A 21,261-nucleotide genomic window follows, 5' to 3' on the forward strand; every position below is an offset into this window, starting at 1 on the left:
GTTGCAAAGGGTAAAATTTAGGAAGAATAGTATTCCATTGTGTAAATGTACCATAGTTTCCCCCCCACCCCCCCGGACCCACTCATTGACTGATGGACACTTGGGCTGCTTCCAAATCTTGGCTATTGTAAATAATGCTGCAATGAACATAGGGGTTCAGATATTCTTTCAAATTAGTGTTTCCAGGTTTTTCAGATAAATTCCCAGAATTGGAATTGCTGGGTCATAAGGCAGCTCAATTATTAATTTTTTTGAGGTAACTCCATACTGCTTTCCACAGTGGCTGCACCAGTTTGCATTCCCACCAACAGTGACAAGGGTTCCCTTTACTCCACATCCTTGTCAACACTTGTTGCTTGTGGATTTATTGATGATAGCCATTCTGACAGGTGTGAGATTTTAATTTGCATTTTTCTGATGATTAGTGACATTGAGGATCTTTTCATATGTCTATTGGCCATCTATATGTCCTCTTTGGAGAAGTGTCTATTCAGGTCCTCTGCCCATATTTTAATTGAATTGTGATATTTTGGGGGTTTTGTGTGTGTGTTGAGTTTTATAAGTTCATTATAAATTTTGGATATTAACCCCTTATCAGATGTATCATTGGCAAATAAGTTTTCTCATTCAGTAGGTTGTCTTTTCATTTTGTTGATGGTTTCCTTTGCTGTGCAAAAACTCTTTAGTTTGATGTAGTCCCATTTGTTTACTTTTTGTTTGTTTCCCTTGCTGTGAATGTGGAGGAGTAGAGGGGAAGCTGTGCTCTTTACCGCCCCTCTCCACCCCCCTTATCCTCTTTTCTGTCATTACCAGAGGCTTTATGCCTGCATGGCCACTTCAGGGTCCTCATTTCTGCTTATTATAAAGCCCCTTGGTAACTGGCATGGCAGATTGAGTACCTGTGACTACAGTGGGGTGGGGAAATAAAAAGGCTGGGAGCTACAAATGGATACATCTAACTAGAAGTCCCATGGTTTTAACCTCTACCTCTGGAATCACATTGGGCTATCCAGAAACTATTCAGAGCATGTGCGGACTTTTGACTTTGCATCCAGAGGTCATAAGAAATGGCTTAGAGGGATTTAGAGGTAGAGTTACTCTTCTGATAGAAATGGCCCTCAAGAAACCTATTTTCTTTTTTAAAATATATTTTTATTAATTTCATAGTAGAAGGGAGAGAGAAACATCAGTGATGAAAGAGAATCATTGATCGGTTGCCTCCTGCACACCCCCTACTGGGGTTTGAGCCCACAACCTGGGCATGTGCCCTGACCAGGAATCAAACTGTGACCTCCTGTTTCATAGGTCAACACTCAACCACTGAGCAACACCGGCTGGACAGAAACCTATTTTCTAATTGGTGGAGGGGAGGATGAAGGAACTTGTCACACACCAGGAAGGAGCCATCAGTACTTCTATTCAGTTCCATTTGTGAATGAGTCCACATTAGTCAGGAGGAGGAAAAGGCAGATTTGCCTAGGTGCAGCCAGTCAGAGTCAGGCTCCCTATTGCTTTTCGGGCTCCTAGTGGTCCTCTCAGGATTTACAGCAGTGGTTCCCAACCTGGGACAATTTTGTCCCACAGGGCACATTTAGAATGATCTGGAGACAGTTTTGATTGATGCAATTTAAGGGAGCTGTTATTAGGATCTGGGTGGGGCAGAGGCCAGAAAGCTATTACACATCCCACAGTGCATAGAAGAGCCCCACAAAGAAGGATCCCCTCCACAACGTCACTCGTGCGGAGATCTAGAAACCTTGGTTTAGAGGACACCCAATCTTCCTTCACTAATCTTACTAGATGTGTCATTGGCAAATGTATATTAAAAGCAGTACTCAACACACTGAATTTTTAAGGTTTCCTGCCTGTTATTTTTCCAAGTCTGTATTGCAATGGCAAAACGATTTTGTTTGGTGGAAGCAGTTCTGTCTTCCTGGTTGAAATGAGCATGGAGGGCAGAGTTGTCATTTTCTGAAGGCAACAGGTACCTTGGATACCCTCCCCATGCACTACTGTATATCAGACTCTGGTGTGAATGGCAGGTTTGCACTTGTGGGCCAGTTTCATAATTGTACCAATTGCATTTATGACACCTTGCTCCTGAAGGCAACATTTTGACCACGCAGAGCACAGAGAACTTGGGGAGATGTAGAAAAGAAGGCTAAATTATTAAGTGCTATATTTATGCAAGTTTCTTGATCTGAAGGTCATGGCTTTTTTCCTACCAATATGTATAAAAGAAGGTATACTTAGTAGCAGTCTTGTTGGAATGAAACACACTTCTGAACCAATTTTATATGCCACCAAAGAATCTTTAATCACCAAGCTGGACACTAAAAGTAACATAATGAGATAAGAAAATAAACAGTATTCTAAGAAATCAAACCCATGCCTCTCAAGTACAAGTCTACATAATTCAGTCTAGGAAAACATAATTGTGCCCACCACAGATGTAGGCCCCATCTTCAAGTAACAACACAAATTTGTTTTTTCACTTGCAAAATTAAAACCAATTCTTCAAATACATTCCGTCTTGGTTCTTTTGCATTTCATTCCTTGGCTATGGATCCAAAGCCCAACTTGTGGTAGGGAATTAAATAGGACTGGTGTAAACAAGCAAATTTAAGGAGATTTTATAGGGTAAAATATTCTATTTGGAAGCAAGTCTGCAATGGTTGAAACTGCTGTGTCTGTCTGGGGGGAACACTCGCCTTAGGTCTATGCAGAATGTTGTCAGCTGCTGTCCTCAAAGCTGCCACTATTCCGGCAAGAATACAAATGCATCGGGCTCATGGGATCGGACACGTAGCCTGCGTGAGAAAAGAAGTTCAGCTGTTACTTGGCCTTTGAGTCCATCTCCCCATTATTCTCCACCAGCCTCACCCAGTGCCATGCACAGCTGCCAGGCATCTTCTCCTGGTTCGTGGAAACGGAGTCCAGACAAGGGTTGCTGGCAAGCAGTTGTAAAACAAAAGCAAATTTCAAAATAAAAACAGAGAGCTGAGACCAGAGGAAAATACATGCTAGTTGTCTGCTTTGGATCCCAGCTGGCAAGGTGGCATGTTGAGTTTGGAATAAAGAAGGGTACAGTTCAGAAAGATGGTATATCATGGTGGCTAAAAACATGGGCTTCCATGGCAGGCAACTCTGGGTTTAAACAATGGCTTCCCTATTTACTGGTTCTGGGATGTTTGTCAACTTAACCTTTCTAAGTCTCCATGTCTTTATCTGCAAATGGGAGAAACAGTAGTACTTACTCATAAGGTTGGTAGTCAATCAGTACAGGGTCTGACACAGAGTGAGCACTAAAAAACTATGGCTAAAGCCCTAGCTGGTTTGGCTTAGTGGATGGAGCAGAGCATCGGCCTGAAGGGTCCCGTGTTCGATTCCAGTAGAGGGCACATGCCCAGGCTGTGGGCTTGATTCCCAGTGGGGGGCGTGCAGGAGGCAGCCGATCAATGATTCTCTCTCATCATTGATGTTTCTATCTCTCCCTCTCCCTTTTTCTCTGATACCAATAAACATATATTTAAAAACAAACAAAACTATGGCTAAAAAGGGAAGGTGGAGATGGCAGCAGGGATAAAGGAAAGAGCCATTCTCTGGAGTAGGTTGGCTCTGGTTTGTTTTTTCCTACCTAAGAGCCCCATTTTTTTTTCTTTTTTTCTTTTTTAAAATATATATGTTTTTATTGATTTCAAAGAGGAAGGGAGAGAGAAAGAGAGAGTGATAGAAATATCAATGATGAGAGAGAATAATTGGTTGCCTCCTGCATGCCCTACACTGGGGATGGAGCCTGCAACCCAGGCATGTGCCCCGACCGGACCGGAATCAAACCGTGACCTCCTGGTTCATAGTTGATGCTCCACCACGGAGCTAAACCGGCAGGGCTAAGAGCCCAATTTTTAAGTGCATGTTAATGCTTAGGTCTAAAAACCAGTGGCATTTGATGATCATGGAAGCAATAGACGTGGGTGCATCCAGAAAATGAGCTAGTGGCTCAGGATCTGGCCTCTATGTTAGAGAACTCAGGGCAAGGCAGGGAAGCAGTTACCTTTGCATTCCTAGCGAGGAAGCTATTCATTGCTTTTGGGAAAAATGGGCACATTTGTCAATACCTATTGCTGCTTTCGCTCCCCTTTGATAGCCGAGTTTTCAGGACTCAGCCATCTACATTTGCATCAAGACTTCTAGCAATATGCAGCTGAATAGCCATATTTATTTTCATAAGAAAGATCTCTGTCAGAATCTCTTAGGCAGTACATAAACTCTCCTGTGAGGAAAGCCATAACTGCTGCTGCTGCGGACCGGCCTTCAGTGGGGCTGGCCCTGGCTGAGATGAGGGGAAGCAGGACACACGTTCCTGAGTCCTAATTCTGGGTGGACTCAAACAAAATCGACACCCTAGAGCAAAAATATTCCTTTTGTCCAGCCTGAAACTGTGACTTCATTCAGGCATGGATAGATGCTTTAGTAAGGTCATAATCCTTTTATTACTGTAATCAACCTTCTGATGTACCACAAGGGATTTTACTGCCTCGCAATGCTCCATGCCTCTCTCCCCACATCACTCCAATGGAAATCTGATTGTGAGCGCACATCCCTCCAGCGTGGGCAGGCTCTCCTTCAGGGAGGTGTAGCGAAACCAGCAGGGCATGGATGTCGCCGTTTATTACTGAAGCTGTCATTGCCAGAGTTGAAGGACAAATATGTTGCTCTTGGGTAGCCACTCAGCGTAAGGGGCACCCAAGTGAAATCTGACCACAGGCTTTAGGAAAAGACTGAACCATGTCTGCACATATTCTGTTACTTTAGGGTGAACTCTAGCCCTGCTCTTTGGGGTGTGGGGCTGGGGAGAAGAAACAGTTCATAAAGTTGCTGTTAAACCACGATGGGTTTATGAAGTGGAAATGGAGGGCAATTAAAGGTTCTTCCTTGCACAATTTGATGGTTATAGGGGAGGGCAGTAAATATATCTTCTTTGTCTACTGGGGCTCCCACTCCATCCAAACACCCTCATGTTTTCTCTTAGCCTTGGTACAGATAGGCATAGAAAAATGCAACTTTTGTATTATTGCATCCCTTTGTCTTATTTCTCCATCTTGAGGAATTCTACTCCAAGTCTTATTCCTTTAAGAAACAGATTGTTGAATCAAAGAAATACTTCATCTTGAAACTCTATCATGAAAGGTAAGATTTTTAGTTAAAGCGCACATTTCTAGGGGTGCCCTATATTTTGTGGTTGTGCAATCCCATCTGTAAAGGTTTGAGAAAATGATATCATATCTATCAAACATGTAACACTCAGAGAACATCTCCCGTTACTGCACTGGCCAATTGTGTAGTAAAACTGATGACAAAAAGCACTCAGTTGCATTCTGTGCATGTGTTGGGAGCAGAAGCACAGCGTTTCCTTCCTTGGGTGTGTTCCCACGTAGTTTGTCTGCATCTACCCAGAATAATTCTCCCCTTGTGTCTTAAAGCTTCCCAATGCCTGAGGTAGCCATACTCTGCAGATGAGGTGTGTTGGTGAGGATCCCGAAGCTGAGGGCCTCCGGGCTCCATTGCCATCTAAATCACAGCACTGGGAACACACCATCCAACTTATTCTTCCCCAAACCTGGTGCTTGGAATAAATCTGATCTCTTTAACTGACATACTTTTTTTTTTTTCTTTCCAGTCCTCCATATTGTCAGAGGAAGTCCCCATGAATAAATAGCCCGTTGTGCTAACATTCCAAATAATGTAGAGCCTCTCAGGCTTAGAGGTTGGAAAAAGGAGGTCACGGGCCCAGCATATTCATATGGCAGCTGATGATAAGGGCGATTGTCCACCCTCTGGCTTCAGGGACCTGCATAGAACTGTGTTAACGATTTCAAAGAGCTTTGTTAATTCCTTTTAAAGCAGTCCTGTGCAAAATGGATCTCATCAGTGAGGCCCTTACTTCCTCTCCACCTTTTTGAGGAAATGGCTGGGTGTACCTTTTACCCTTGGGTGCTTGTTAAAAGGGAAGCACTCACTCCCCCAGCATATGATATAAGTGTAGAAACTCATCTCATGTTTTTTCCTTCCCTCCCTACATCCCTGTGATGTGGGGCTTAGAGGCATGGGCTCAGTAAAGCGGCAACACGGTGTGTTTGAAATGCCACAGGATGCAGGAGATGATTTTCCTAAGAAAGGTTGTACATTTTCCCATGTGCACACATACTCCCATATACTTGCACACCCACTTACACATGCATGTACACACACACTCTCACACATTATTAAACTCAAAGGTAAATGTAGAATTATACAACTTCAAGACCAAACTTTGCACTTTTGTAATATTTTTAAAGCGACCTTCATTTCTAGTTATTACAAAATAGAAATTTCCCACCTCGTTATCCAATAGATATCACCTTCCTGGGCAGTTTCCTTAATTAGTCTGAAGAATGTGTACACTTACCATATTTGTCAACAGGTGAGAACTGAAGGTTTCTCTTCATCTCCTCCAAAGACAGGCCCTGAGGGGAATGTTGTCCAGCACTGGAAAATTCAAGGAGATGCACCATTTCACACTGTGAAAACCATGGTGGTGGTTTGCTAAGAACATTTTTATAAAACAGATTTTTTTCACTCAGCATAAATCCCAGAGAACTGGCAAACTGAAACAAAAATGTTTTTTACCAATTCAGGGAAGGGTTCAGAGTTACAGTGGTCCCCCCATATACTGTACATGATTTTGCTTCCCATGGTTGCAGTTACCCATGATCAAACACAGAATAAAAATATTAAATGGAAAATTCCAGAAATAAACAATACATGAATTTTAAATTGAATCATCCATTTGTCCAGCATAACCACTTATCCAAGGAATAAGACTTGGAGTAGAATTCCTCAATAATATAGTATATGCTACCCTCTCCTTATGCACTTAGTAGCCATCTTGGTTATTAGATCTACTATTGCAGTATCCCAGTACTTGTTTCAAGTAACCCCTGTTTTACTTAAATAGCCCCAAAGTGCAAGAGTAGTGTAAACATTATCATAAGTATGTATACATAGGAAAAACACATAGTATATGTAGGGTTTGGTACTATCTATGATTTCAGGCATCCATTGAGGATCTTGGAATGTATCTTCTGTGGATAAGAGGGGAGGAGGGCTACTGTATTTGGAGTAAGTCAGATCTAGTGTGAGTCCTGGCTCCTCCAGGTAGGCTAGAATTCCCAGCTGTAACCTTGGGCATATCACCCTTTCTGAGCCTCAGTTTATTTAGATGGGACAAGTACCTAAATAATTTTGAGTTTGTTTTAATAATTAAATATAACAAAAAGGAGCACTGAATCTAAAATCTGGGTTAATATGCTTGCAAGCCTTACTTTAAAGGAACTAATAACCACAACATTATTATCTTACTAATAACCAATATAAGTCAAATACATCCCAGAAGGTATTATTATTGTTATGGTGGCAATTAAAAGAGAGTGACAATAATATATGTCACATGCTTCCTATGTATTAATCACTTACATACATAATCTCATTTAATTTTTATCATTATTTTATCATTATCAAATCATTTCTGTCCTTTCATAGGTTAGAAAACTGAGGATGGAGCAATTGAGTAACACACATGTTTAATAAATGGCTCATACAGAATTCAAACCCAAGGTTTTATATTCCAAAAGCATGTGTGCTGATCCACTATTCAAAAGGGAATTTCTTCCAGATTCCTGGCCCTCATTAATCCTTCTTTTCCCCACACTCCTCTTACTCTTTTTATCATTTTGATTCATGGCATTGCCACCTTCCTACTTCTTCAGACTCAAAACCTAAAGTTATCAAAACCCTCACACTAATATTTCATCACATCGGTCAGTTACTTAGATATCTGTCTTGTATCCATCTGTCTTATCCACATTTTAGCATCCTCAAATAAGTTGCACAGTTATCTCCAGGACTACCCTCACAATGTCCACAGCAGAAGTCTTAGTAGCCTCTCCCCAAGCCACTTCTCTCCATCTCAATTCCTGCCACTGCATCCTTCAGTTACTTAAGTCAAAATTTTTGGACTCATCCTTGGTACCGTTCTTTTTCTCACATCTCTCACCTAATTTAAAACGTTTTAGCTCTGCCTCCAAAATGTAATCTTAATCTATCCATCTCTCTCTTCCTTCAAGGTCTAGGCCATATACTAGTAATCTCTTTCTTGTCTGGACCCCTGCAATTTGGCTCCTAATTGATCTTCTTGCTTTAACTCCTGTCCCCTTAAAATCCATCTCTGTGCATTATCCAGAGTGACCTTTTCAAAATATACAACAGATTAAGCCATTCACCTACTGAAAAACTTCTGTTGGCTTCCCAGTTCGTTTAGAGTACCATGCAAATCGTTACCCGCATCGACAAGGCCTCTGCAGGTACGCCACTCCCCAGCTTGTGCTAAGCACTTCTTTGGGGCATCCTTTCTGTCCCATCAACTCTCCAAGCTCCTTCCCAATCCAGAGCTTTTGCATTGACTCTGCTTGGAATGCTAGATGAACCCACACCCTGTCTGGCTGGACCCTTGTCCTGCCTTCACCCATGCCTGGCTCCTCTGCCATTCAGGCCTCAGTTGGAATGTCACCTCCTCAGAGAGGTCTTCCCTGACCACCATTCCAAAGTGGCCATCCTCTGCCTATGGTCACTTTCCATCACATCACATCAACTTATTTCTTTCTTTCAGAATTCCATAAAATTATCTTGCTTATTTATCCATTTATTTATATACTGTCCATATTCTTTACAAAATGAGGTTGGAAGCCTTGTCTATCTTGTCTCCCTATTTCCTGCTACATACTCAACACTCTGAACAGTGACTGGAACTTAAAAAAATTAGATTTTGAATGATTTCATTAACTAATAGATCCTTAAGTGATGTCCTTCTCTCCGGTCACTCAATCCTCCCCTTCACATGGTCTTCCTGTGAAAAAAATCTTACCATGCACACACCTTGCCCCCCGCCCCCCCCGTGTAGTTTCTCAGGCTGATGTTCAAATTTCTTTGAAATCGAATCCTCCTTGTATTTTGTGTGTATCTTGCATTATACAGCACCCTCTTCTGCCCCGCCCCCCTGCCTTTTCCCAAGTTCAAGCCACACTAATGGACTTTGCAAACATTCCAGAATTTTCCCTACTTCATGGCAGTAACTGAGCTGCTCCCATACTTGAATCTACCTGGTGATGTCTTTTTTATCCCTGACAGGGAGCAGCGTGGTGTTGTGGTGAAGAATGAGCATTCTGGTGCCAGACTCCTTGAATTTGAATTTTGACTCCATCACTTACTAGCTCTACTACCTTTGACAAATTCATTTAACTGCTCTATACCTGCGTGTAAGCAACTATAAGATGGGAATACAAGACTTACAAGGTTAATCATGAGAATGAAGAGTTAATAAGTTTGAAGTCCTTTGAACAGTGTTAGCATTTAGTAAGCACTCAATTAATGTTACCTACTATGATTATTCATCAAGGTCCAACTCAAAGACAGCATGTCCTCAAAGTCCTCTTGGAAACCCCCAGTCTGAACCCCATACCCTCTAGCACTTCGCATTCCTTTCACAGTGCTTATCAGAGCCTGCCGTGGTGAAGAATGATCTGCATGGGTGTGCTAGTGAACCCCACTAAACAGATACTCTTGAGGGGCAGAAGTCCTATCTAAGACCTTTGGATCTCCCACAGGGCTTAGCTGGTTCTTTGTAAATAGTTAAAATAATACAAGTATGTTAAATAATGTTATTGCCAAATGTTCACTCAGAGAAGTTAGAGTTCTCTAAATTTCCACAATTAATTCACTTACTACTGTACAAATAACTCCATGTTTGGCCTCACTTTCTTTCTTTTCTTTTTTTAAAGATTTTTTAAATTGATTTTTAGAGAGAGAGAAAGGGAGGGAGGAGAAAGAAACATTGATGTAAGAGTAGAACATCGAAACATCCATCGTCTACTTCCTCATGCCTCTGACCTCCTGCACACCCCCTACTGGGGATTGAGCCTGAAACCTGGGCATGTGCCCTGACTGGGAATTGAACCAGCAACCTTTCAGTGCACGGGACAACTGAGCCACACCAGCCAGGGTTGGCCTAACTTTCTTTTATTTTTTTTAAATATGTTTTTATTCATCTTTAGAGAGAGAGGAAGGGAGAGGGATAGAGAGATAGAAACATCAATGAGAGAGGAACATCATAAATTGGCTGCCTCTTTCACGCACCCTTACTGGGGATTGAGCCTATAATTCAAGCATGTGTCCTGACTGGTGACCTCTTGGTTCCTGGGTTGACACTCAACTCCTGAGCCACACTGGCTGGGCTGGCCTCACTTTCTTAAGTTATAAAGGAAAGATGCTGTTTCTTAGAGGAAAGCAATGATTAAAAGGAAGAAGAAAAAGTATTGACTTAAAGCGGGACCTGTTGTGATCTCAATCCACATTAAATGGCAAACCACACTCAGTTCTGGGCAATAGAATGTCATTCAGGATATTTTTCAAAATAAAATATATTCTACTAATACCCATAACCTCTTGAGCACCCTAGTTCCTTTTAAGAAATGTGCTATGCACAGTAGTCTTAGCAACAACAAGATAATAGAGAATAAATATTTTATCATCAAAAAGGCTATCTGGTTTCCTATGAATAAAAGCCCATCTTCAAGCTGCCTTATTTATTCAGTTGCTGAATGCAATTTGTGCCAGGGGACTTAACCTTCCTGCCCAAGAGATACCACATACTCTGGCTCTGGATGCTATTACAGGATGACAGACAGATGGAAGCTAAGCATGCCCAAGTCAAACAAAGCAGAAGAAACCAGACTCTGATCAATGAAACTGGTTGTCCTCAACCCATGTGCATCCCGACATCAGCAGAAGTTTCACAGAAGCCCAGAGTTTAAACAGAAACAGCGGGCCCTCTCTTTGCTGAAGTTGTGGTCAGTGAAAATAAGCATTTCCAGGGATGCAGCTGCGCCATGAATTCAATGAAAGTAAATGTGAACTAATGGCAGGTAAGAAAGGCACTCAGTTTTGCAGTGTTTCAATATTACTATTCAACTAGGTAGGCTTCTTTATGCTAAAAGGATACTGTATATCATATAGAGGCATATATGTGAATAATATACACTATTATATGGGTTATTTCATGTATACTTTTTGTGAGAATGAAATGAAATTTTCTCTCTCAAAGAGAATAATATGGTCTTTAGGTTACCTTTTGCATACTTTCACATCATATTGATATATCTTATTTTAGTGCTAAAAGTGTTTCAGTCATTTTAGGCTAAACAGTTCATATAAGCTCTGTGATGTATTTGTAAAGATCAGCATAATCATCAGCCATTGTCTCCTACAAAGTTGCACTAGGAAATGAATAATTTATCTAGAATGAAGAACAGAACCAAAATTGAAAACATATTTCTTGCTTCTCAATCCATGCTTTATAGGTGTAGACTACCCAGCAGGCTGTCTGTTACTTAGGATAGTTCTCACCCAAGTCCCCATATGTGATTTGTACATTTGTGTGTGCATGTCATTTAGGCCATGGCTTGTCAGCACAAACTAGCATGTTTGCTAATAGTCACATGGTCTGTGAATAAACTATGCGCCCTGACCAAAGACAAGGAGGGTGTTCAAAACGAAATTGTGAGGCTATTTTGGCTGAACTGAATGCAGGGAAAATTATGCTCATGGCAAGCACATTAGGCAAAAAGTATCCAATGAGAAATAAATGTAAATTACAGAAGAGCTATGAAGTATGGAAAAAATGCTAGAAGATAGAATATACCCTAAAGCTAGCTTAAATTCTTCAAAGCAGGAGTAAGGAAGAGTCTATAATCTAAATTAGTGGGTTAATATACATTGCAGACAAAACTCCAGAAAAAAATAAATACTAAAACAGAGTTTTTCTGTACACTTAAACAAATTACTGATTACTAGACGCTATCATGGGTTTAGTAAGAATAAAGATGTCATGTTAGATTTGCTTTATTTCTTTTGGGTGGGGGTACATTTAAAGGGGGAAATCCATAGGCTAGAACATACACCTGGATTTCACAGAACCTGGACAGAGTTTCCACTGATTACTTTGTAACCAAGAAGGGGAGACTTGTGCCAGGCCAACAAATGGTTAGACTGGACTGTCACTGGCTGACATGCAGGACTGGTACACACTCCATGTGGGTGACATTACCCACAGGGTTAAGCTGAGCCTTAGACATTGGGTATAGTTAAAACAAAATAGCCCATTTCCTAAAAATAGAATTGTCCAGACATAGACTGAGTTGTTCTAGAAGGGAGTACTTCCAATCCCTGGAAGTGTTCAAACCGTGTTTGGAGCATCTGATGGCCCTGGGTGCTGTAAGAAGGATGTAAGTGGTCACCTGGATGACCTGACATCCCAGGTCCCTCTATCTCTTACATTCCGTGGTTCTTTAAAGGTTTTCATGAACCCTGTAGACTTGTGAAACCGGCTTTGATGTTTTGGAAAGGCAGAGTGAGATTTCATAGTTCCATCTTAGGCAGAAGATTTTTATCTTCCTTATCTGAAGTGTCTGACATTTGGCCAGGTCTGAATGCCTGATTCCCACTCACATGCCACAGCACACCTGGCCACACATTACCATTACAACTCACGTGGTGTTTGTAGCTTTTTGTGTATATGTATTCCATTTGACTTACAGGAAATGTAGGGTGATCATAGGTGATTATTCTGTCCTTAACTTCCTCCTGCAAATCAGACTGAAATGACAAAAACTAAAGAAGGAAAAAAACTGTAACTGAACTGTGCCATTTGCTTGAAAGGACGATCTCCTTTAATGCTCAGTTTCAAAGGAAGAACCACACCACCATCAACGATGAAGCAAAAGAAAAGTGTGAAGAAGTCACTTTCACTTAAATCCATCATTAGAGGTTTAAATGGCATGCTAGGTATTGGAAAATCCGGACTGCTTCACAAAGTGTTTTATATAAGATACATGTAGAATATTTATGTTGCAATGCCCGAGGGGTGGGAAAAAAACCCTAAAACACGATGATATCTATTAATCCAGAAAGGTATGTTGTTAACCAAGGCCCAAAAGGAAGAAGGAAAATTCTGTCGGAAGAGACTTGGAGGACTTCTGGTGCCATCTCTCCAGAGCGTGGTAGCAGGCAGTACCACAGTGAGTCCACATGGACCCATTTCAAACTTCAAAAGTGGCCAGTATTGTGTCTTCCAAATATAGCCTGCCAAATGCTTTGGCATCGGAGCAATGAATCATGGTTTTGGCTGTGGGATTTCATGAAATCTCAGAATATTTGCTAGTGCCATAATGGATTCTGACTGAATTGCATTCCAGGGAAAACTTCAGATGGGCATACAGTCCATTTTTATCACATTTGTCCAAGTGTGGTTTTTGCAGAGCTGGGGACCTTAGATTTGGTGAATTGCAGTGAATATATAAGTATAGTCCGCATGACTTGAAAGCAAAAGGGAAATTACAGCAACCACATAAAGAGTAAAGACCTGGAGCATTAACTTCTATCATAATGATATAATAATAATAATTTCTTAGATTTGCAGAGGGCTTTATAGCTTGCACATACTTTTCTATTGATTAGCTTAAAACATTTTCACTTTATGAGGTAAAAAGGAGGTGTCTGGGAAGGCATTAATTTTACCTCCATTCTGTGCAGGTGGAAAGTTAGGCTCAGAAAGTTTGAATAATGTACATAACAGAGGCAGAACAAGAACGTGAACAAAAGATCTTCAAATTTCTAGTCCAGGCTCTTTCTTCTAAAACACACTACATTTAAAAAATAAATCTTTATCTTTAAGTATTACATATGTCCCCTTTTACCCCCAATTAACCCTTTCTAACCTGCCCTCACCTCCCGCCCCAGGCCTTCACCACACTGTCTGTGTCCATGGGTTAAGCATATATGGGTACAAGTTCTTTGGTTAATCTCTTCCCACTCACCCACCCACCCCTGCCTTCCCTTGAGATTGGACAGTCTGTTCCATGCTTTTATGTCTCTGGATCTTTTTTGTTCATCAGTTTATTTTGTTGAAACACACTACATTTAATCATAGCATATGTCAAACTACTGGTCTGTTACCATCAGGGGAGCTCACTGACTTAGTGACAAGTTAGAGTTTTGGGCCTTTTGCATATAAAGATGAACATTGAATTTCTCATAGAGAAATATTCCTCATCATATCAGAAAGCAGATCGGCTTTTTTGTGTTTTGCTAGATCTTATAAAACACTAGAGGCTCAGCGCATGACTAAATCATGCACGGTTAGGGTCCCTAGGGCTAGCTGCAATCAGGGCCATGTCTGCCACTCAGCGTTGCTCCTCCACCTCCATGGCCTCTGACCCACGAAGTTCCACACTCACAGCCCCCAGCTCTGCAAGGCTCCTCGGCCTCAGCCACCCATGTCCCATGATGCTCCTCCACCTCAGCCGTCCTCTGAAGCTCCATGCTCACAGCCCCCATCCTGCGAGGCTCCTCAGCCTCAGCTGCCCACACCCCGCGATGCTCTTCCACCTCAGCCGCCCCTCGAGGCTCCACGCTCGCAGCCCCCACCCTGCGATGCTCCTCTGCCTCAGCCACCCTGCGAAGCCCACACTAACAGCCCTAGCCCTGCAAGACTCCTCGGCCTCAGCCACCCCGACCCCGCGACGCTCCTCGGCCTCCGCTTCTGCCGTGATGCTCCACCACCTCATCCATCCCATGAAGCTCCACACTTACAGCTCTTGCCCTGCGATGCTCCGTGATCGCCGCCCCCCACCCCACAACGCTCTTCTGCCTCAGCCACCCCGGGAAGCTCCATGCTCACAGCCCCCTGCCCCACGAGGCTCCTCAGCCTCCACAGCCCCACCCCACCATGGTGAGAGAGCCAGAACAGTCCTTTGGTCGTTTGGGCCCACAGCTCCCTCCTCCTGCCACCATGCCTCGGGTGATGCCTCGGGTGGCTAGGGGCCCACAGCTCCCGCTCCCTCAACTCCCTAGCCTGCTGTTTGGTTATCTGTCCGTTTTGGTCGTGATGGCACCTGGCTTTTTATATATTAGGATGTTACTTTCCCCCTGCCCAACATTGGCTTGCCTGTCCCCATGCAGTGATGCCAAAACACAACATACTTTCTTTTAGAAAGTTCAGTGTGTGTGTTTTTGATCCTGTGTGAGCTTTCCTAAGCTGATCTTGCATGGATCCCTCCTCCTAAACACTGCCCTGGGCTATGTTGAACGGAAAACCGTTAGGTTATCAGTATGATTAAAGACTTCAGGCAAATTCTTCTTTCACTCAAGTTGGTCCAATTAGTTTGTTTGCAGCTGAAAATGCCCTCAGGCTACCTGTAACCTGGAAGATTTAGCCATTTGGACTTTGCATAAGGCAGCATATCCAAGGCCTCACAGCCTTGTAAATATGCTGGGTGGTTTGTTGTTTCTTTTGGCCATCTGTCATAATGATGTTACCTACATGAGAATGTTAACACGAGGATCAATGCTCCCTATCCCCTTTCTTCCCCTTCCTCACAAGGAATATATCCAAGTTAGCAGTCATTTCTCTCACTCAAAAGGAAACATATACAAGTAACATCTAACCAGAATTTCAGTTCTTTTGACACTAATATCTACACGACTAATACAAAGAAAGGTGGAGGAAACAGCCCTCTGAGATCCCTAATAAAGGTGTTTACACAAGGAAAATAAATGCCTTGTCATAGAAAAGGCTACTAGAGTCATCTGACTGTTCCCTTTGGCATTCAGCTGAAAATAAATAGATCTATTTAAAACAGATCTGTCAGAGGGATAAATGCCTTCTGAGGCTTTGCAATGTTTTTCTGCGCAGCACAACTTTTCTCTGGCCTAAAGAGACTCCATTAGAAATGGGATCACCTTTGGCCTAACTTTGAAATAGTCCAGTCAGACTCTTATGAATAAGCATTTTGTTAATTTATCAGCTAAGCTCAATATGTTTATTTATTCATGATTTCATTCTGGCTGTTTTCAAAACATTATTTTGTTTTTGTCAATATTCCCTACTTGATAATGTCCTAAATTAAAACAAATTTATTGCTCTCATTACAGTGAATGGGCAATGGCCAAAGTATTTAATGGGGTCAGAGTTCAGTACAAAATATCTCTTTCAGGAAAATCAAACCCATCAGCTTTCTTTCAATGGCAAATGTCCCCAGGCTATAAAAGGACTAAAAGACTTGGCAATGGGTCATGGCTGTGTTTGAGCCATTAGGCAAACATCCAAGGTCTCAGCTCCCCCATTTTTAAAGGAAAAAGCAATTAGGCAAAGAATTATGAATAAGAAAAAATTCAGTGAGAATTGAAAATGTGTGTTAATTCCTTGATGGCTCATAAATTATTAATATGCTCAACAGTAGCGTAACATCACCACCACTTCTCAAGTTACCTATACTTTAAGCAGGTATAAATGAGTCAATTGTACGATCCAGCATAAGATGGACTTCGCATGCCTTGACTGCTAAAACTGAAGAACATGCTTTAAATATAGCAAAATCTTTCTTAACCTTTACCTTTTGTACTCATCATCCAAAAAAAAAGGAAAGCATTTACAATTTTAGAGCTCTGAGATCTTGGTAGCAGGACGGTCATAAAGCCCACTCCTCACTCCCTCATTTTTCCACATCTCACTTTACCAAGAAGCCTTGTGAAGTGAAATAACTTATCCGGGTTAATATATCAAGGTTACAGTGAAGTCAGGAGTATAACCTGGAGTCCTGAACTTCTAGTCTTCTTTGATAGCTTTTATTCTTATTTTTAAGGGGGAAAAAGAAACTAGAATCTGCTGTGTACCTGCTAAGTGCCATACAAACTTGATTACATTGGCTCCACCTGACAACCCATTTTACATGTGAAGAAAACCAGGCTCAGAGAGTTTACATCTTGCCCAGGGTCACACAGCTGTAATTCAAACCTAGGCCAAGCAGTGTCCAAATCTCCTGCTTTCCCCACTTACCTCTGTTGGCTCTATAAATGATTTCTAAATTTACATCTATAACTTCATCTGTCTTTCTCTCTCCAATGTTGTTTATCAAGCACAATGCCGGTGCTATGCTAAGTGCTAAGCGTACAGATATGAGCGTGATGGGCATGGATTCTACTCTCTGGGGTAGATAGTGATGTAAGCATGTACAGATTGATTTCAGTGCCTGGGAACATGATACCTGCTCTAAAAGGCACCTTCCCAGACATAGGAAAAGGACAAGCAATAGTCCCCTGGGAAGGGGGTTCCCGGGGACAGGGGTAGACATAGAGGTATGTATAAAGACCTAGGAAATCGAGTAGCTCTCCCTTTGAGATACACCCATCTTTCTCTGAGTACCTCTTTACTTTCCCACATAAGATGTTCCTGGCTTGTTTTGTACATTCCTTATCCCAACCTTGGAATCTGCCATTTCTTCAAAACACTGTTTCCTTTGGGTGGAGAATTTAGAAATCACAATCTAGGTGCTTGGTGTGCTCTTTGCCATTTGAAGTGTTGCTGTTCCCAGGCCTTCTCATCAAGTAGGCGAAGCTAGACAACATGCATGGATATACATGCATGGGTAAACATTTTTAGATCTCTGCCTGCACTCAAATTATAAATTCATACCCATATCTCCAATTCCAATCAACATCACAGGGTCCATTCCAGCTTTCTCCCTTTCCATAACTATACTGCTCTTCTCTGATGGTGAGGAACCTGGTTCCCCACACTCCTTAATATATTTACTTATTTAATCAATGCCTCTGAATGTACAAATCTTCTATTGCTGTCACAACCCCTTCCCTCAACACACACACACGGATACCTCCTTTATCCCACTTGGGCTCCAACATCCCATACCCATTGTTTCCAATATGTGGATGCCCTTCTTGCCCCCTTGTGTTCTAACACCCTTCTTTGGTCTATCCCCCACTTGCCCGCCCTCCTCATCTCTCTTGGGCTCCAGAACTCAGCACTGAGTGATGTTCCTCATTCTACTCATGTTCTGTGCTATGCCTGAATTCTAGAACCTTGGCTGGGCAGCCCCAAGCCCATATGGAGACGCTTTCCTCCTCCAGCTCTGGCTCCAACATGCCATGCCATGTAGCTGCCACCCACCGTCCTCACCATCCTCCTGGATATTCTCTGCACCTGCCTTAGAGTCAGATATCCTGCTCTGTCCCCCGTGGGGAAGCTGACCTTGCCCAGTCCTGTCTAATGGCTTGTGAACTAAACCGTTTAGGAACGGAAGAGAAGGAAAGAGAGAAGAGCAACAAGGATGAACTTTTAAAAATGTTAATCAGCCCTTGCCAGTTTGGCTCAGTAGATAGAAGGTCTGCCTGTGGACCAAAGGGTCCTGGGTTCGATTCAGGACAAGGCACGTACCTTGGTTGCAGGTTCCTCCCCGGTCCGGGCCCTGGTCAGGGTTTCTGCAGGAGGCAACCAATTGATGTGATTCTCTCACATGGATGTTTCTCTCTGTCTCTCCCTCTCTCTTCCACTCTCTCTAAGAATCAATGGAAAAAATATCCTCAGATGCGTATTAACAACAACAACAACAAAAACGTTAATCACAACATGTTATGTCCCTGCTCACAATCTCTGTGACCAGTCAACACGTATAGAACAACATCCTAATGCTTTGTCTGGGTTGGTAAAGCCGTTCTGTACCACTCTGCCCCTGCCTCCTACCCACTGTTCACCTTCTATTTCTTCTCTATTTCTTCTCTTTGTTCCTGCCATATGAACTCTACACTTTCTTTTTAGTTCTCCTAAATGCTTTTTCCCGTGATCTTCTTTGTTTTCGCTATTCTACCCACCTCATCTAAGCTTGCCTTTCAGTCACTGTTTATCCCACCAAGCTGTTTGCCTTGTCTGATAGCATTTATCACCATCTCAGTTTTCTTATATATTTATTCATCATTTGTCACCTGTGTAGGCAGATATAGTACTGTTTATAGACCTGAACTACTTTGAAAGTCACCTTCAGAGGTTTCTGTACACCCTCATTGTCTCCTGTGTCTCTATTCTTAAAGGAGGGCAGAGGGAGTTAGTGTTCCTTTGACAATTCTAAGGCATGCTCTTCTAAGTTTGCAAAATGAGATTAAGCCTGGGTTACCCATAGCAGTGGCTTATTCATTAACATACCCCTTATTTTCTTTTCTTCCTTCTTTTTCCTTCCCTATGCTTCTTGAAATCATGTCCCAAAAAAGCAATTTACACTCAAATCTTTGTGTCATGGTATGTTTTTGGAGGAACTCAAATTAAGATGGCCTGCCTCTCCTGACCAGAATGTCAGTTGCATAACAGCAGGAACTTGTCTGTTTTGCTTATTAATGTGCCTTGATTCCTAGTGCCTTAAATAAATTATTGTATTAAAATAAATTATTGAATAAATGAATGATGGAACTTTCTTCGTTTATCTTTGTTTATTTACATATAATTCATTGGTCAACCTCCTTCTATTTCTTTTGTTTTGTTTGTTTTTTTAATCCTCACACAAGGACATTTTTTTCCATTGATTTTTTAGAGAGAATGGAAGGGAGAAGAGCGGGAGGGGGGAGAGAGAGAAACATCAATGTGATAGAGACACATCGATTGGTTGCGCTCCTGCATGCACCCCAACCAGGGCCAGGGATAGAGCCTGCAACCAGGTACATGCGCTTGACCAAGAATCAAACCTGAGACCCTTTGGTGTGTGGGCCGATGTTCTAACCACTGAACAAACCGGCTAGAGCAACCTCCTTCCATTTCTTTAGCCACTCTCAGGGACAAGCTGTATTCCCCTGACTGTTGCATGCATTACAGCAGTGATCTCTGCAGAAGTCTCCCAGTTCTTATTCCCTGTCCAGCCCATATCACCTTCCACATCTTTGCCAGGGAAATCTGAGAATGATTCTTTGTTATAGCCTTCATCATCCATCCAGTGGTTCTTATGCAGTCTTACAGATATGAAAGTGAAACCCAGCACAGTGGAGAGAGTCTCTATTCAAACTTCACCTCTTCTGTGACAGAGTGATGGCCCTATAGAAAAGGCGAAGCAACTACAGTGCCCTCAGTGCTGACCCAACGATTGCTCTCATCGTTGGCACAGAACTTGTCTCATGATGCATATTCATCTGATCCACAACTGGACTCTGGATTGATCATGGGGAGGGACCCTTATTAGTCCTTGTATTCTCTGGGACCTCACACAGCCCCTGGCAATGACTAGTCAGAATAAATGTGTTGACTCCTGGAAGGTAGCCTTTATATTTTTCCATGGGGAGATGAGTTTCCAATGTGCAGTTTTAGAGCTATGTGATTTGGAAAGAATGGATGTTTTATGTTTCTAGAGCAGGGGTCAGAACAATTTTCCAGTAAAGGGTCAGATAGTGAATATTTTAGGCTTTGCAGATCATATGGTCTCTGTTGTAAGTATTCAACTCTGCTGTTGTAGCACAAAAGCAGACACAGACAATGTGCAAACAAATGAGTGAGGCTGTATTCCACTAAAATAAAATAAAAAATAGAAAGCAGGCTGGGAGATGGATTTGGCCCATGGGCCATAGTTTATCAACCTTTCCTTTAGAGCAACAGGTAAACCCGATATGGGTTCTCCCCTAAGGGGCCTTCCACTTTGGGGCCAAACAATTCTAGCTTAATGGAAGTAGAGTCTCCACTCACCTTTCAATTAGTTTTTCCTAGAAGTTAAATAATAAAGACTAAAATGAATGTGCTAATGGCAAAAGAAAAAAATACATAGTTTACATTTATTCAATGTTTACTGTGTATCAGACATGCACAAATTGTACTCTCACTTAATCCTCACTGAAACACTATATATTCTCATTTTCATCCTATAGATGAGATATTTGAAGCTTGGAGAGCCCAACTCACTTGCCCAAGGTCACATGGCTTATACATGGTAGAACTTGAATTTGAACTCAGAGCTATCTGAGCCCACGCTTTTAACTACTACTTTATAATAATGGCCACTGTGTGGGTACATAAATAAAAATTAAAAGTCCAATTTTATTGATTAAAGATAAAAGCAACAACTAGATAGGCACCTATAAAGGAGTACATATTCGTTTCTCCTTTCGATTTGATGAAAGTTCAAAGTCCATCTTTGATGATGTTACATCTCTAGGCTCCATTGTGTGAATTCAGATCCCTGCAAGAAATTCCATGTTCCTTTGTTCTTTATGACAGGCCAGTCTGGATGGGAAGGTTGAAAACTCCCTAAACTCTTTGAACATGCAGAACATTGATCTTCACAAACC

General features: G+C 42.0%; 1 protein-coding gene across 1 annotated transcript in view; it reads right to left on the reverse strand.

Annotated features, from left to right (window-relative positions):
• Window positions 1-2,690: 2,690 nt before the first annotated feature.
• TNNI3K (TNNI3 interacting kinase) overlaps window positions 2,691-21,261 on the reverse strand; it is a gene marked incomplete at its 5' end in the record, with an annotated part of 301,994 nt that continues 283,423 nt past the window's right edge. Inside the window, 2 exons of the mRNA XM_079777685.1 lie at window positions 2,691-2,810; window positions 6,449-6,528. Coding sequence (XP_079633811.1) covers window positions 2,734-2,810; window positions 6,449-6,528 — 157 coding nt within the window. The 3' untranslated portion in view covers window positions 2,691-2,733. The remainder of the gene's footprint in view (window positions 2,811-6,448; window positions 6,529-21,261) is intronic.

The sequence above is a fragment of the Cnephaeus nilssonii genome, assembly GCF_951640355.1.
Source record: "Cnephaeus nilssonii genome assembly, chromosome: 7".
NCBI lineage: Eukaryota > Metazoa > Chordata > Mammalia > Chiroptera > Vespertilionidae > Cnephaeus > Cnephaeus nilssonii.